General features: G+C 40.6%; 1 protein-coding gene across 1 annotated transcript; it reads right to left on the reverse strand.

Annotated features, from left to right (window-relative positions):
* Positions 1-720: 720 nt before the first annotated feature.
* slco1e1 (solute carrier organic anion transporter family, member 1E1) lies at positions 721-17167 on the reverse strand. The gene is made up of 16 exons (XM_030720664.1): positions 17031-17167; positions 14683-14814; positions 13336-13477; positions 13106-13238; positions 12867-12997; positions 10635-10781; positions 10359-10457; positions 9483-9716; positions 9245-9409; positions 6524-6719; positions 6264-6429; positions 3876-4060; positions 2752-2816; positions 2508-2625; positions 1798-2360; positions 721-1718 (listed from the first exon to the last, which is right to left on the reverse strand). Exons 2-15 carry the CDS (start codon positions 14782-14784, stop codon positions 1871-1873), a joined length of 2373 nt encoding a protein of 790 aa, XP_030576524.1. The 5' UTR covers positions 14785-14814; positions 17031-17167; the 3' UTR covers positions 721-1718; positions 1798-1870.
* Between the last annotated feature and the right edge of the window lie 1375 nt (positions 17168-18542).

The following is an 18542-nucleotide window of genomic DNA, read 5'->3' on the forward strand; positions in this document are numbered from 1 at the left end:
AATAGAAAACCCCTTTGCATATAGCATGTCTATGGAAGCTTGTTTCCACCACAAAAAAAAAAAAAAATCGTCATCCGCAACTTAGTAACTCAAAGTTTTGAGTTGTTTTCTCGAAATTTTGAATTACTAAGTCAAAATTTTGAGAAAACAATTTGAAATTTTGAGAAAATAACCCAAAATTTTGAGTTAAGTCAAAATTTTGAGTTGCATATCTCAAATTTTCGCATTAATAACTCGAAATTTCGTCTTAGCGCTGCCAATCAGGAAGCTCCGTGATCCGTACATGATTTCCTTTTTAACTGGAAGCATGAAGCTGAAGGTATCAGCTGTACAACAGATCAACATGAAAACATTGATTCCTCACCTTTTATGCAGCTGTTTTTTGCTAGAAGACATTTTGATCATTGACGGTCAATAACATGCTGACAATTTATTGATGTTTGCTAGAAACTGCTAGCTCACTGATACTGTCACTACTCTATTTTGAGTGCGCATGCGCTGGTGGCATCTGCTTCCGGGTAACAAGGAAATAACCTCTTTCTGAGAGCTTCCTGATTGATTTTGAGTTATTAACATGAAAATTTGAGATATGTAACTCAATATTTTGAGAAAACAACTCGAAATTTTGAGTTATGGGTGGCGATTTTTGTTTTTTTTAGTTGCAGAAACCAGCATCCATACTTGTTGGTTATATATCCAGAGGGTGTGTAACCTACTGTGCTTCTACCTCTGATTGTACTGACTGTACTTCACTGATTAATGCGTTGATAGCGGTAACGTCTTCATTTTCACAGACCCAGCAGCAAGCTTGTTAGTTTCCCTTGGAGTGATAGCTTTAGCTGAGCTAAAAGCTAGCTGTTGCAGTTTTGGAGCGGCAGCATGGTCGTCATTCTCTTCCTTAGCCAACGTGTCCTCCAATCAAAACGTAAGCATCCGTCGTTTCTGCAGGGCCCCGAAATATGACCTATATTTACATTTCCAAATGACCACACCTACCTCCGGCTTCACGTGTCGTATGGACATGTTCTTGTGTAATGTTGCCGTGGCTCGGAGGATAGAATAGTAATTTATCAATCGGAAGGTTGATGGTTCGCTCCCAGGCTGTCATTTCAAACTATCCCACAGCAAAATAATGACTTCCGTACATGAATAACAAATGTGACGAAATCAATACTTACATCTTCTATTGGGGTCTGCCAGACAAAACCGAACACATTATTTAAACGCACTAGATGTCGCTGCCCCCCCTTCCAAAACGTAAATGTTGGTCGTAATTCGTGCCTGCAGAAATGACCAATACCTACGTTTTCACAGGCTGTCCTTAGCGGGCCTTACCACAGTTAAGATTTTCAAAATGTGACACAGAGCTCCTTAATAGCTGGCAGATAATAATTATCACAGTGGTACATATTAATGCAAATACTTCTGCAATATAAAGGTCATCATATCTGCCATGATGCTAGCTGAGCTGACTGGTTCTACAACTGGATACGTTGAACTAGTACGTAGCTGGAAGCCAGGGAGTTGGAGGGAGCCAGAAACATTGTGAAACAAAACATTATTAACAGTAACAGATTACTTATTTGAAAAAAGTGGCTAATTGATTTTGTGAACTGAAAAACCTCAAATACTTGTTACTTTGTAATATGTCACACCCAACACTGAATATCACAGCTGCACAGAGCATGATATAGCTCAGAAAAAGGTCCTGTTTGGACCTTTTTCTGAGCTATATCATGCTCTGTGCATGATATAGCTCAGAGCATGATATAGCTCAGAAAAAGGTCCTGTTTGGACAAACTTTAGGACTAGTCCAGCTTATCCGGTTTGATTGTGCGCACACTGGTGAACACAGTACTTATGTGGTCCATCAGTTTCTTTGGTCGCTCTCTTTCTCCAGCTTGCTCTTGTTATCAGTGTGATCGTCTTGCTTCTCTAATACTTTGTGTTCAATGGTTTCTTTACCAACCATCTCTATGTTTGCTCCGTTAGAAGACAAATGAAAGACCTCAGTGTGGGTATCTGTCAGATATTTAGTCTCCTGTGCATTATTTGTAGAGATGAATCCTTCATTTTGGGGGAGCTGTTCCATTGCGTGGACCTCCCCTCCTTCCTCCAAGTCTGTTGCAATCTTTACCCAAATTTTTGCAGCTTGAGGTGGTTTGGGAGTTTCAGGACTAGCTGTCTCCTCAGTGGGGTTTAATGGTGTCTTTAGTTCAAAATCCTTTGATACTTGTTGCTCCTGCTTGTCTGTGTGCTGCTCTGGCTTCCGGAACTGTCGCCTGAGAAGGATGATCACGGCAATGACAAAAAAATATGAGGAACCACTGATACAAGTGATCAGACTCAGGAAAATTATCCTATAAGAAGAGAACAGAAATAGATTACGGTTAGAGATCAGAATCAGTAAAGGTCTTTACCACAATTAGAAAAACAGTCAATAATTCTGAGCAATTTTATTTAAATAAAAGTGGAGCAAAATTCCATTTAATTTCTTCATGGGTTACCTGTACATATCAGAGTTGTAAGTACGACATGCCCCTCTGCCCCCACAACTCTTCATAGACCATTTAAGGCAAGTCAAATCAATCAAGGCTCCAAAATACACTGGTGCAGGAATTCCACCTACAGACAACATCGCCAAAGGGGAGAAAACTATTACCAAAGAAAAATAACCATTTGGGACTCAAGCAGTAGTGACATATATGTCATATTTGTACTTTACATCCAACTGAAAGTACTGAAGCTTACCAAGTGTCCTAGTTACCAAGGTCTGCATACCCAGTGCAAGGGATTTGAGCTCCGGTGTGATGCATCTGTAAGTACAAAACAAGAAGAAATCAAGAAAATAAAGAGTACATAATAATGAGCTAAGCATCAAGTATTCTAGTCTCAGTAGCAGCACTGGATGGATACGAGGTAATTATTGGAACAGTGGCCGCACTTGGTATTGCAAGATCATGCAATGCTAGAGTGATGCAGAATGGTTTTATTATTCATTCTACATGAACAGATATAAAGTGCATATGCATTCAAGCTCAGCAGGCGCTGTCCCATGTTTGACTTCAGACGAGTACAATCTTGCAGTTTTTGCTTGATACTCTATGCTGAGTTAATTGTGTCTTCACTACAGTTATATAAGTAAGGCACAGATAAGAGTAGTTTCAATCTTGTTACTTAATACTTAACATTATTTCCTTAAAAGGTCATATTTTCATTCACTACCTTTTCCAGGTGATACTGATTCGCTTTCTTTTGCACACTTTTACAAATCTGTGCAAAAACCTTGTCAGAAAGTTACTTTGCTTATACTTCTCTTGAGTCAGGGTTGCAGCAGCTGGTACTTGATTGCATCAAAACAACAAAGTTTGCAACCTTTCTTGTCTTGTTGGAATGATCTTGTCTCAGCCTCTCTCTTTATCTCTTTGCATTTGTTTATTCTTGTTCAGTGCTTGTCTCTCTGTGACACTGGGTTAGTGCCTCCCTCCTGCTCCTGTGCAGCCGGTGGATTGATGTGCCTGCATGTCAAGCAATCAATCATCGTCAGCAGTATATCTGACTTGGTATTTTATCTAGTCTTTGCTTGATCCTTCTCTCACCTGTTGTGGTGTAAGAGACTGTATCAAACCTTCCTGCCTCCATGCCACTCGGATTCTTAACCTTATCAGCCCTTCCGCATGCCCACTCCCTGCCCAGCTCTCTAGCTTACTCAGCCCTGTTCAAGTATAACTATTTCCAGCCCCTCCATTTCACTGTCTACCTCTGCTTCATCTGCCTTTAATCTTTGCCTTTTTTTATGTAATAGAGGTGATAGCAACACAAAGTTTATCAGTCATTTTTTTTTGTTAGTTTTTGCACAGTAAGTTTTTACAGACCGTATGATAACCATATAGCCAGGTGTGGCTCCCAGTGCATTGATAAAGGAGCTAAGAACAGATATAGCCATGTAGGAGGTGAAGCTTCGGCTGCAGTCCTTGGTATGAGGGCACTGGCCCAGCCTCACTGACCTACTGCTCCCTGCTGGAAAGGAGGTGGACACGCAGCTGCAGTTGTGAAAGACCTGGGAAAGAGAGAATATTTACATTAAAGTCTTTTGTCTCAGAACATTTTTGGAACTGAGGTTGAAACTGAGGTTGATAGAATTGTTTCATTTTTCAAGACGGCATTGTTAAATAAACACTGTGGGGGGAATCTGTCTCACCTGTTTTCTTCCAACAGAGTACATCACAATAAAAACAATAAAACCAATACAAAGAAGTTTGAGTTTAACTGGCCATTGTGTCTGGAACAGACTGGAAGTTGAGAGAAGCGGCCTGTGACAGACTGTCCCTTCGGGAACACCGGGACATTTCCTGCCGGTCTGTTTTAGGTTGGCTGTAAACTTGAATAGCAAACTGTGTGCTTTCTGCAAGGTGTGTAATGTTAACCTGTGCTTCAATAACATTAGACAGTTCACCCAGTCGTTGTAGTGGTCAGTGGAAGTATGATTATGTTTTCATGGTGCAACAAGCTATCTTCCACAACAGCTACTAGAAACACTGCAGAAGCAGTGTGAAGAACAGTGGACCTAATGGCTCTGTACTGGATTGAGTCTTCACTGATTTACTACTTTAGTATCTAGCTCAATCCTTCATTGACATATATGATCAAGTTTATAAAAGGGTAGAGAAAAAAATATGGAGAAATACTATATATTCTGAGTGCTTATTGTAGTTACATGGACAGTGCTTAACAAATTTATTAGACCACCTGTCATAAACCCTGAGGACAGAGAGACAGGACAAAAGACATTTCCTGCTTCTAAATTTATAAAATAAGTTATAAAGAGTTATTGTACAAGTTATTGTACTTCGTCATGGTTAGAAACATGGTGTCTGAATGGCATTACCTTGGCCTCCAGTAACACTATGAGAAATCTTGGAGTTATTTTTGACCAGGATATGTCCTTCAGTGCACATATTAAACAAATATTATAGGACTGCTTTTTTGCATTAGCGCAATATTTCTAAAATTAGAAACATCCTTTCTCAGAGTGATGCGGAAAAGCGAATTCATGCATTTATTACTTCTAGGCTGGACTATTGTAATTCATTACTATCAGGCTGTCCTAAAAGCTCCCTGAAAAGCCTTCAGCTGATCCAAAATGCTGCAGCTAGAGTACTGACAGGGACTAGAAAGAGAGAGCAGATTTCTCCCATACTGGCTTCTCTTCATTGGCTCCCTGTTAAATCTAGAATTTAAAATCCTTCTCCTTCTCTCACATACAAGGTCTTGAATAATCAGGCACCATCTTATCTCAAAGACCTCATAGTACCATATCACCCCAACAGAGCACTTCGCTCTCAGACTGCTGGCTTACTTGTGGTTCCTAGGATACTTAAGAGTAGAATGGGAGGCAGAGCCTTCAGCTTTCAGGCCCCTCTTCTGTGGAACCAGCTCCCAGTTTGGATTCAGGAGACAGACACCCTCTCTATTTTTAAGATTAGGCTTAAAACTTTCCTTTATGATAAAGCTTATAGTTAGGGCTGGATCAGGTGATCCTGAACCACCCTTTAGTTATGCTGCTATAGGCCTAGACTGATGGGAGGTTCCCATGATGCACTGAGTGTTTCTTTTCATGATAAACTCTGTTTATACACCACTCTGCATTTAATCATTAGTTATTATTAATCTCTGTCTCTCTTCCACAGCATTTCTTTTGTCCTGTCTCTCTCCCCTCAGCCCAACCACTCACAGCAGATGACTGCCCCTCCCTGAGCCTGGTTCTGCTGGAGGTTTCTTCCTGCTAAAAGGGAGTTTTTCCTTCCCACTGTTGCCAAGTGCTGCTCATAGGAGGTTGTTTTTGACTGTTGGGTTTTCTCTGCAATTATTGTAGGGTCTTTACCTACAATACAAACCGCCTTGGGGTGACTGTTGTGATTTGGTGCTATATAAATAAAATTGAAATTTAAAAGTGTGCTATATAAAGAATAGGCAGTAATGTGAGCATGCCCTTTGAGTGGTCAGTAAGAGTAGAAAATATAAATAGAGTCCATTTACCATGGGAGTGCTTTTCAAAGGTTTTTTTAAGTGTGACAACTTTCTGAATGATCAAGAGTTATAGAGTTATATAGAGTTATATTATAGAGTAGCAGTGTTTAAAATATGTAACCTCAATACACAGCAGTCAAGACATTATTGACCCAAATATCATGCGACAAGTGGCTGATCCACATCTTTACACTTTACATTATACCTGTGTGCTGTCTTGTAATTATCCTTACAGTGTTTTTGCCGTGTCCACTGGAGCTGAGGCAGCCAGCCAGACATGGGGAGATGTAAGTGATGCCGCTGTCCGAGCAAACGGGGTCCCACTCCTCTGCTGAACAGGAGCAGTTGCTGTTACACTCAGAGAAGAGCATTTCTCTGCTGGATGATACACTCTGTGTCCTGCAGGGGAATGAACAATGCATATTTTGAAGTAAAGTGGAAACAAAAAAGTAGTTTGGTTTGTTAAAGCAGTGGTATTTGTCTCAACACTGACCCATTGTATGACACAGTGAGCCCTGCTATGGGTATGTTATCACACTTGGTGCCAAACTGCAGCAATAAGAGGAGATAGGACATAAAGGATGTTGCAAAAGAAAGCTGGGCTCCTGAGACCACACTCAACTTGTATCTCTTCATCAACAGTCCTCCGAGGAAGATCCCTATTGCCACTATTGGCAGGTTCAGAACACCTTGAAGAGAGAACAAAAGGGAAATATTGCTGTATTTAATTGATATAGCACCAAATCAACAACAGTCATCACAAGGTGCTTTATGTTGTAAGATAAAGACCATACAATAACAGAGAGAAAACCCCAACAATCAGTTGACTCGCTATGAGCAAACACTTGGTGACAGTAGGAAGGAAAAACTCCCTTCTACCAGGAATAAACCTGTTAGAAGGGAGTTAGTTAGGGACTGCCTCATCACAGCAAATCTGTTTACAGAATGTGTGCCTATGGCTTTTGTTTACATACAATGAAAAGTTTGACAGTGATTAAATTAATGAGCTTTTGACTCCTGAGTGGTACTGCTTACTGCTTATGCTGACAGATGATCTATTGTAAAATCAAGGATGCTCCTGGAAGTGAAATATCATACTACTTGTGTGATATCGATCATGGTTTTTTTGGCTCACGAACTTCAGAAAAATTATTTTGCTCCTGGGTTCCTGACCAACTCCACGTTTTCCTTTTTTCCTGGTTTCACCTACTGCTATGTTTATGCATTATTTCACCATTTGTACAATACTGTGCAAAAGTATTGAGCCACCCCTCATTTCTTTGAATTTTCCTTCCAAAATTTGCCTTAAAGTGACTTGTTGGGATTTGGCACTATAAAAATAAAATAAAATAAAATATAATATCATAGTGGTCTTCAGCAATAGTTCTCCAGGCTTTCTGAAGATCTTTCAAAGTTTCTCTTGACTGCTTTTTCCACTCATTTTCAGTTCAGTACATATACTTGACCATTTTTCAGAGTAATGGTCTCAGTGGAAGGGTGGCTGTCAAGAAGTTATATTTAAACAAAAGGAAACAGAGAAAGGAAACTTTCTCTCGCTCGCACTCTCTTTAGTCTGTCTTTAAGTGGAGTTATGGGCTGGCTCTGCCTTGCTGGCCCACCTGTGAATGGCCCTTTTTCCACCGACCCAGTGCCGGTTCCAAGTGCTTGAACTGTTTAGCATTTTTTTTCCCACTGCGAACTCACTCGGTGCTCAGCTGAAAATTAGGTTCCACTCTAGTGCCACAAACTAGCCGGTCTGGAACCAAGATCGCGTGACACACGCAGCAGAAAGGCGTGACTGTGCTATCCCAGCATAAAGTTTTCTACTGCTTTTGCACTGCAAGGTGTGTATTACATGAGAAATGTAATGTAATTTTCACAGCGGTGAAGTTGGGCCCTAAGGCTGAACTTGCTGCTTTGTGTCAGTTCATAAAAGATAAAAGGAAGCAAAGTGTGTACGTGTCGTCTTACTCGTAATCGCTGTCTGTGTTTACCTTGTGCTGAAAGAGATGCTGCAGTAGTTTTGTTTGAAGCATAAAATATGTTTGCAGCACAAGAAATAAAGTTTGCATAAGTGGAGCGGGTTCTGCCACGTTTGTGCCCTTTAGCTTCCGTCTCCAGACGAGGACCCGCCCACACTCAGGATCAGCTCGCAAAAAACGCAAGCCCGTTCTTAAGCAGTTCTCTGGTTCATTGATACCGGCACCAGGACTGGCATGAGCACCGGCACCTCATCAGTGGAAACGTTGTAAATGAAGTTTTCTTGCTCAGGCTGTCTTTTCCACACGTTCTGAGTTGATTCTTCAACTTCTCTGTATTTTACCTCCTGGTTGCATCCATGCAGCCATGCTCTCCAGCCCCTTACCTGCTTAAAAACTTAAAAACACTTAAAAACTGCAGATGTATTGTTGAGTCTGGTCACTGTGTCCAGATTAAGCTTAAATATGACATATGGAGTGCTGAAAATTGAAATTTTAGGTTCAAATGATTGTCAGTATGTACGGAGAAGGTCAGGAGAGTAAGTTTCTACAGCCATCTGTAAAACACGGTGGAGGCTCTGTCATGGTTTGGTGCTGCATTTCAGCCGCTGGTGTTGGGGATCTTGTCAAAACTGATGGAATTTTGAATGTTGATTAGCAACAGCTTCATTTTTCAGAATGACAATGATCCCAAACACACTCCTACTGCAGTAAAAGCATATCTGGATAGAAAAACACAGTGGAACACTATCAGTCATGGATTGGCCTCCCCAGGGCCTTGAGATCAACATTACTGAAGCAGTGTGGGATCATCTTGACAGAGAACAGAACAAAAACCAGCCAACATCCAAAGGAGAACTTTGAATGTCCTTCAAGAAGCCTGGTGAACTATTCCTAAAGACTACTTAAAGAAATGACAAGAAAGCTGCCTCAGAGAGTTCAGGCTGTGTGGAAGAATAAATGTGGTCACACCAAATATTGACTTTAAAGTTTGTTAGAATTGTACAAACTCTGCTATATATTATATTTCCATGTACGTTTGCACATGTTTCAATAAATCACTGCACCTATTTCCCATTTTCCTAACAAAATATATTGAAATGAAGGGTGGTGCAAGACTTTTGCACAGTACTGTACATCCTTTAACAAAAGGATGTTGTGTTTCAGTATGAACACATTAATTTAATGCAACATTATTATTATTATTACTATTTATTTTATTTTATTTCTTTTACCTATGAGGAAGTTAGCTCTGGATGCGGACTGTCCGAACTGTTGCTCCATGTATTTGGCTTTAAAGGTGATTAGGCCGATGAATGTGTTGAATTTCAGGATGTTCCCACAAAGAAGCAGGAAGTAAGTAGGAGTTCCCAACAGACGCTTCAGTGATGGAAGGAACCCTGAGCAAGGACATCCGGAAAAATCCTGTAAAATCCATAAACCTGCACACATACACACAGAAGAAGACTGTACCTTTTGCAATTTCAGTCAGTTTGAGGTTGTGGTTGTTGTTTTGTGCTTCCTCTGTCCCATTCAGGATTTCACAAACAGGAGCTGGCTGGTTCTCTTCACCCTCCTGCTTGGGCAGTGAGCGGGGCAGAAACCAGAAGGGAATGCTGGAGACAAGCAGGAGGCCAGAGGACACAAGAAAACCCATCCACCAAGCACCCACCCAGCGGGTATCTTTAGGAGTGATGGTCACGCTCTCTGTGTAAAAGAAAAGAATTTTCAAGTTTTCATCAGGAAACCTTCAAGTAAAGACTTCGTATAAACGAGTCTCAATCTGTATCTGTCTACTGATAAAATGTTGACTAGCTAAAAAGCAGTCTCAATAGTTCTTTAACTCCTGTTACACCCATCCAGCTTCTTGGCATTAAGCAGTGCATATAATCTGGTCCATAATTTGTTAGACAAAGACACAGGTTTTGTAGTTTTGCCTCTGGACACCACCACTGTGGATTTTAAATCAAACAATCACGATGTGATTGAAGTTCAGACTTTCAGCTTCAATTCAAGCATTTAGGAATTAAAGTCATCTGCCTCATTTTATTTGTTTGATTAAAATTCCCCGTGGTGGTGTGCAGAGGCAAAATTACAAAAATTTCAATTCAATTTTATTTATATAGCGCCAAATCACAACAAACTGTCGCCTCAAGGCGCTTTGTATTGTGGGTAAAGACCCTACAATAATATTACGGGTCCTCAAAATTACAAAAATTTACTACTGACACATGTAGATACAGCCATCTTGCTTTGTGTATTTTTTCAGGTTTTCAGCTATATATGCAACCCTTTTAAGGTAAGTTCTAACCATTTATGGATCATGTAAAAAAACAAAACAAAACTTACCCATATCAACATATCCAATGTCAACATATAGTCTGGCACAATAGGAACCCAGGAGGAATCCAAACATGGGACCCAGGAGAGTAATGGTCTGGAGACAAGCTGCCAATAACAAAATTAATCAGAAGGCTGCAATATCACCACAGGGAAATTATTTGTTGAATAACAGATTACACATGAATGAAATATACTTGTGTGATGTAGACTGAACTGCAGAAAAAAATTATATATAAACAATACACACAGGAGTATTAAAAACCCAATGAAAACCCATCTTACCAATATAAAAGGGGGAGTTTTCAGCTTTAGCAAAGTCATCGATGTAGGCGATGCCCAGAGGTGTGACTGGGGTTTCTCCAATTCCCCGCAAAGCGTTCCCCAGGAATACGTACATCCACATGCTGGAACCAGACTCTCTTGCACAGACTGCATAATGACACAAGCTAGAAATCTATGATATCGATTTTGTTACCAAGAGTTGATAAGGATTTTCATAGTAATTTCATTACCAAAATATTAACTTTTGTTGCACTATACATTTACATGTGAACATGATTTACTTATTTAAAAAAGCTTTTTTTTTTTTTTTCCTTAGTCAGTATGTCTGGACTGCATTATTTCCAGATTGTTATAAACACATTACATTTAAAATTATACACAAAGTGTATTTATTTTAATAAAAATAAAATATATATTGCATGGACCCTCTTGATTATATCCAGCAGTATTTTCCTGGCTCTGAACAGGCACAATAGCAGCCTCAGCATGATCACAGTGCATCAGCGTATTTTTTGTTCTCTCTAAGTATTTAATAAACAAAAATGTGTATTTTTACTCAATAAAATGTGGCTATAAAAATGTTACAACATATGCCAGAGGTGCTGAGGATTGGGCAAAAACTCACATGAAAGTGAGAAAGAGAGAGTCACATCTACATCTGCTGTGTCATTACAGAGACTACGTCAAACCAGATATATGAATAAAATCTGCCGATATTCAGTGTCATTTTGATAGGATGTTGCTTGTTTACCACCACATTGTATGCAACTTCCATTGTATTTCTTTCCAAATGTATCTTGTCTGAATAGCTGAGCTGGATCAATACATTCCTTTTTGTGAGAGCATGACATGTTTTTGTGAGAAGGAGAATTAATTATAGTTTAACAATAGAGAGACTGAATCAACATTACAGCTAAAGCCCATCTCAGGTACCAAAATGAATTGGAACAAGAGCAGCTCCTAAATACACTGAAAAATACAAGGACGGCCAGAGCCAAGCTGAATTCATTACCATAAATATTACAAATGTCTGCCTTCTTATTATTCTGCCTCCTTTCAGTTTTCCCTTTTTTAAAATCATCTCTTTTTGACTAGCTCTGCAGTCAGCATCCAGTCTGATTGTTGCAGAAGTGATGCTGTTGTGCCTTCGTTTAGTCCTGGTGACAAAGATGTAGGGATTTGTCTTTTTTGGCAGGGTTGTGATGTCAAAATCGTGAAGATGTTGACTTAGGTTTGAGGTTGAAACGTTAGCAGCTGAGCGGCCAGTGAGTTGTTAGGAGGTTTAACCAGGTTTCATTTTGAGGCAGGTTTCATGCTCTTGATAAAAGCAAACTTACAAAACTCTGATTTTCACGCTATCTAACAACAACAAAAAAAAGAGGCAATTTGAGAACCTCCACCAAGGCAGTTCACTCTCTGGCCAATCTTTACTTTGAAGGGAATATCCATTCATCCATCCATCCATCCATCCATCCATCCATCCATCCATCCATCCATCCATCCACTTATCCAGGGCTGGGGCAACCTAAGGAGAGAAGTCCAGGCCTCCTATTCCCCAGCCACCTCTACCAGCTCATCCGGGGGGACCCTTGGGCGTTCCCAGGCCAGTCGAGAGATACAGTATAATCTCTCCGGCATGTCCTGGATCTGCCCCGGGGCCTCCTCCCGGTAGGTCATGCCAGGAACACCTCACCCAAAAGGTGCCCAGGAGGCACCCTAGTCAGATGTCTGAACCTCTCGGTGTGGAGGAGCAGCAGCTCTACTCTGAGCCCCTCCTGAATGGCTGCACTCCTCACCCTATCTCTAAGGGAGAGGCCAGCAACCCTTCGGAAGAAGCTCATTTCTGCCGCTTATGTACACGATCCTATCTTATAATATCTTTTATTATAATAATAATAATACAGTATATTTCTAGCTAACTAGGCAGGTAATTCTCTTTCCCCTGTAAATACTTTCTTCAAAGATAGAACACATTTTAGGGTCAATGTGAAAGAAAGGTAGATATGAAACGTAAAAGTGAGGTCAGAGGTCAAATGTGACATGATTTCAGTCTTGACCAAAATGACGGGCTGTCCAAAAAGCTGATATTGCTGTGCTATTCTCTTATATTTACAAGTATTTACTGTATATAGCAGCAGAAAGTAGAAATGTAATTTGACTGTACTAAATGGTCAAATAAATGCTGACCATCATGAATCCTATTTAACCCCAGCATATAGTCCACACTCCTACCTTTGTTATCTTCCAAAGAAGGCTCTAATTGAATTTCTGGCATGTGATCCAGCGTTTTCAGAGGATCCACACAGGCAGCAATGCTCAGACTGTCATTCTGAAAGGCCTGAATCACAGTGTCATACTTGTAGCTGTAAAAACAAGCAGCACAAAAAACAACAACTCTTGAACAGCTCATGTGAATTTATTTTTTCATAATTCTTTGCTTATATAGTTTCTCATTTAAATTCGACTTTTACCGTCCCATGAAGAAATGCGTGAGGCCGGTAAGAAAGGCCCCCACAGCCATGAGGAAACAGCCGGCCGCGATGAGCCGGGGTCGATGCAGCTTAGCACCAAAATAGCTGACCACAGCTAGAAACAACAAGTTGCCTGCCTCCAGAAACATTGAAATCAAGTGAGCGAAAAGAAAGGATAGAGGTAAAATCAGCTCCGAGGGTTTATGTTTGAATGATCTGATAGATATTACCCATCTCAAAACTGCCGTCTATGAGACCAATGTGTGTGCTGGAGAGGTCAAAGCGCCTCTCTATCTGAGTGATGGAGCTCTTCATGTAGGTTCCTGCAAGGGCCTTGGAGAAATAGGCGAAGGAAAGTGCCACAATAAACAGCTAAAAGACACAAAACAGAAGACAGTATAAGAACTCACATAATAACAATCCAAGGATTTCTGGGATAAAACTAGGACTATGTGTCTACATGCCCTAATCATGCAATAATTTAATCTGTCCCCTTTTCTGAGTCTCCACTCTTTATCATGGGCATCAAACAGGTTTTTAAGTCCCATCGGGAGTTATTGCAATACTTCTGCCTTTTTCTGTGTAACAGTGGTTCATGTTTAATGTTGTATTAATGCATTACATCTTAAATCTTAATGTGAACTACAAATTTGAATCAGTGCACAAAATACAGCCTGTTGTCTCCACGTCACAGCAAACGGAAGCACAGTTTAAACAACAAACTGCACGTCGGCCTGACACGTTTTTTCAGTTTTGAAACATTTTTGTTCCCCTGTGGATGAATTGGAGGTTCAACAAGTTTTGGTAGGTTCAGAGTTGTTATTAATGTGCTGCTGCTGATGAGCTGCATTTTTATATTGGTAAGGGGTGTTTGAAGAGGAGTTCTGGGATGGACTAAGGCCACCATGGAAAAAAGAAAGCCTGGGATGAAAATAAGAAATCTGATGACTCCAGTGTGCTGCTGTAATCAGGCAAAGCAGAACCCCGGGCAGATACAGAAGTGTCTGACAAAAGCAGATTTAAAGCTCGTTTAGAGCAGAAATTTGGCATGTTGAGATTTTCAGTAGCAACATAAGATCAGCGCTTGGCTTGATTTTACCTACTTTTGGGAAAAGCGTGTCTCTGAAAATGTTGTTCAATCAACTGAAAACAGATGTGCATCAGGCTTTCTAAGCATTTATCCATCTATCATCTATCTTTAGCCTGTGCAGGGTCAAAGGGGACGCTATTAGAGCTCACTCTTGTGAGAGATGGGCAGAGGCATGACAGGTTTCCTGCTGAGTGAAGGGCATGAAGAGAAAAACATTTACAGTTATGGGCAATTTTATGTCACTGATTCACCTAAACCTGCATGTCTTTAGAGGAAACGACAGCACATCTAAGGCAGCCGAAGCAGGCGGCTGTGCCAGCGGGGTAAAAGTTTAAACCCAGAACCTTCTTGCTGTGAGGAGGCAATGCTAACAATTGCACCACCTGCTGCCGTTTATGCTTTTAGCTGGCGTTTTAATCTGGGGCAATTTACACTGAGTGCATCAACAGAATGAACTGCAGCCAAAGATTAGAGACAGCTTCAGTACTTTGAGTTTGGAGGCAGGGTGCTCTCTGGTCTTGTGGTCGGTGTGGCTACACTGAGCCTCTTCACTGGTCATTTTGCCTGTGTCCTGAGCCGCTTCTTCCATCTTCTACTTGGTCTCACTTTCCTCAGAGCACTGATTTAAGATAAGAAAAAAAAAAATTCAAATGCGTTCATCTTTATAAAACTTTAATGTGGGTGTTTTCTATTTTGCTTATTTAGCAAAGACAGTGCAGGTTTTAATTTAGGTTTCTCTGGTCAATGACTCATTTTTATTATTTTTAACATTTGTTTTGTAATTTTACCTCTGTGCATGATCGCAGTGGGATTTAAACCAAACATACAAAATGGAGGACTATGTATAAAAATTCTTAAACAGTTAATGCAACAGTTTTGTTAAGCCTCTTAAATTAAAGCTGAAAGTCTGCACTCAGTCACATCGGTGTCCAGAGGCTAAGTTACACAGAATGTGTCACCTGGACGAAGAGCTTTCAGGAAGGTTTCATCACTCATCCGAGTGACTTCCACAGTCTCAGCAGGTTTCCCCAAACTTATAAACAGTACATTTGTATAATGACCAAAACTACTGACTAACAATGGGCCATGAGGTCAGTTTCATGATTAATAATATGTAAACTTTCATGACCATATACCAATGGCCACGAGTATGAGAGAGTTGGGGAATGGTACCCTTAGATCCCTTCTCAGTTCAGAGATGGATTGCTCCCTTTTTACATAAATGGCCACCTTGACTCCTCCCTGTGCACAACATCATCACTGAAATAGTGGCAACTGGCCTGTAGTTGCAAAGCAGGGATTATACTTTCTGCATATGAGAGTCTGCAAGGGTCCACGAGAGTCTGCTCAGGTCCCAGAGATGGAAAGTTCATCAACAGACGGATTGCACGAGGTTCAGTGGAGACATCTGCATGCCTGCCTGTTTTTTGTGACCCTCAGAAAATTTATATTTCAATGACCAACTATCCATGCTTCCCAGGCAGCAGACTTCAAGCAGATCTCAGAGAAGTATAAGTAAGCATTTTGTGACATAACCTTGAGTCACATTCAAGTATATGTTAACACCATGTCAAAATCTTCCCAGGAGTTTACAACCCAGCAAATTCACCTCAGTTACAGGCCTCAGTTAGCATGTTAAATGTTAAAGTACATGATGGCACAATTAGAAAACTTGTTTGGAAGGGTTGCCAGGAGAAACTCTCCTCTCTAAAAAGGACATCGCAGCATGGCTTACATTTGCAAAGTTGCATCTGCACAAACCAGGACTTCTGGGACAATCTTCTTTGGACAGACAAGACCAAAGTGGAACTGTTTGGTCAAAATGCACATCTAGTGAAAAGGCAATGGGATGGATGGTGGATGGGTGATGATTTTGACTTATTCTGCACCCACAGGACCTGGCCACCTTGCAGTCATTGAGTCAACCTTTGTATACCAAAGTATTCTAGAGACAAATATGAGGATCTGTCTGACAGCTAAAGCTTGGCCAAAATTGAGACAATCTCAAGCACAGCAGCAAATATACAACAGAAAGGCTGAAAAAGAAAAGAATAAAGGTGCTGCAATGGCTCTGTCAAAGTCCAAAGCTTTGGCCTTTGACTGGAATGGTGGGACCTTTAGACAGCTGTGCACATACAAATACCCACAAACCTCGTGGACTTACAGCAATGCAATGTGGGGCAGAAGAGTGGGGCAACATTCTTCCACAACAATGTGAGCGCCTGATAAAGTCTTACAGAAAACCTTGACCTCACATTACTTCTGCTAAAGGCAATTCAACAAGCTTCTGAATCATTGTGTGTATCTTTTTTATTGCATGATTATATATATATATATATATAGGCAATTCTAAAGACTTTGTCCAGTGCAAATAGAGTCCCTTAGTTCAAATGAACTTCTGCTTTCAGTGATGTGAAAGGAGGTGAAATCTAAAACCAGATGGTACAGTATCCCAATAATTCCCAGTTCTATAAATGTCAGGCACTGCAGCCAAAAGTCCATATGAGGAAAAACAAACAAACTCTCCAGTGACAACTTTGACTTTACTGGTCTGCTAAAAAAAAAAAAAAATGTGAGGGTGAAAACCTGACAGAAAAGTGAAAATGTTTTTCCCCTCAGAACTCCTCTGGACCTTCCCAAGTTCAGGCTCGTTAATTCTCCCACCTGTAGGGAGGCTTAACCTTAATGTCTAATTTGTTCTTGACCTGCAAGCTTACTCTGTCCTTGATGGAAGGAATCGTGAAAATTTAAATGCATTATTTTTAGTTATAGTCAGAGAAATAGTTAGTAAAATCACAACTGCAAAGGAACCACTTAGGAAGTTCAATAAAATACCTAGTGCAGCTTCAGGTGAAGGAGACTGGGGTCTCCCCTTTCTTCTTCTTCTTCTTCGTTTTGCTCCTCTTTAAGCAGTCATATATCGCTCTTCCTACTGAGAGGACACAGACCTGTTCTCCCTGAGCTCCTATTCTCCTGTCTGAGGGCAAAGCTGTTACTTGGAACCAGTGGACAAAAGGCCCCACACATTTTTATTCCACACACATGCCAGCCAGTCCTCCCAGTGGGTGGTTGGATTTAGTGTGGGGGGGTAAAGATTAATAGCTTCAACCCAGTCCCTCTGGACTTTTTTCTCCCCTCACAAGGTGAAACATCAGGTGCATGGTGCTGAATTACAGCTGATGTTTTCCTGCAAGTCTGTTTAAAAAGGAGCTATCAGTGAAGTGGATTTCCAGTCTGCATTTCACACACCAGCTGATACGGAGTTGGATGAATTTGATGAAGACCTCAAAGGTGGAACAACATGCCCCTGTGCTAACCTGTGCCTGAGAACGCAGAGACCACAGGAGGGGGTGCAGGCAGCCACGCAACAGGTCACACAATCAGCTTTGTCCCTCCACACATTCCAGGGATTATGATTAAAGGCCTTCACATTCCTGCGCAGCAACAGCAAGGGACACGTTTAGCAATTACCAGAAATTATACTGGGCTCCAGAACAGTACAGTTGCCTTGGACATTTTTCATGTCTTTTGCTACTATATTTAATTTCAGGTGCATTCAGACAGGCATGTTGGTCATAACTGCATCAGTCCATTTTTGACCTGTGGCAGCTGGAAAAAGATTGGGACATTTTTAGATTAGATGCCTAAAATTCTGATTATCTTGAATTTGTATACACAGAAGTAGTGAGAGCACAGAAGTAGCAGCAACAATGTTTTTAGTGGATATGTTGTTGTGTAGAGCACAGCCTGCTGGTAAAATGAGATATTAGGGGGGACATAATGGCAGATGACTTCATGTTGTTAAGACTCATTGGACTCGGTTGATGATTTTATCATAAAGATTAAAAAGCGTAACATTAAAAAGTGCCAGCTTTCATAGAAATAAACTGGATTAAAAAGTGATAAAATGTGGCAGTCACATATGGCTGTGACATTTACAACACATTATACAATGTGACTTCAGTTCAAATATCATTCCTTGGCCAATAAGAGAAAGGGGAGAAATATTTAACGAGTGCAAAGCAAACAAACATGAGTCACTGTTTGATCAAATCAGGTTAGGTAATAGCAAAAAAAAAAATCAGGTTATACAGTAAAAACTTTCCACTTTAAACAAGGTGAAATTTCATCATTTGTACAAAAGGCAACAAGTAAGCACCCTGGGCTTATGTTACCAGTTCTGACAAAAGCACTGCACTTCCTTTAATTTCAGGAGAACAACTTTGAATGAACCTTCTCAAACAAGTGTGCAGAATCACAGCTGGAGCCAAAGACACTGAACTACTGAGAAAAGAGAATGAATGGTTAAGGTGACCTCCCCCCAGGTGCACCCTTGTGCCCCATGTT

This window comes from Archocentrus centrarchus, chromosome 23, assembly GCF_007364275.1.
Source record: "Archocentrus centrarchus isolate MPI-CPG fArcCen1 chromosome 23, fArcCen1, whole genome shotgun sequence".
Taxonomy (NCBI): domain Eukaryota; kingdom Metazoa; phylum Chordata; class Actinopteri; order Cichliformes; family Cichlidae; genus Archocentrus; species Archocentrus centrarchus.

What these genes read in the sequence shown, in the direction of transcription:
- slco1e1 (XM_030720664.1), bottom strand. Translation starts at nt 14,784, where the DNA reads ATGGAAGAAGCGGCTCAGGACACAGGCAAAATGACCAGTGAAGAGGCT. An exon ending in AGACGGCAGTTTTGAGATGG is followed by an intron (nt 13,239 to 13,335) that starts GTAATATCTATC and finishes TTCTGGAGGCAG; the next exon opens with GCAACTTGTTGTTTCTAGCT. An exon ending in CTTGGTAACTAGGACACTTG is followed by an intron (nt 2,626 to 2,751) that starts GTAAGCTTCAGT and finishes TGTTGTCTGTAG; the next exon opens with GTGGAATTCCTGCACCAGTG.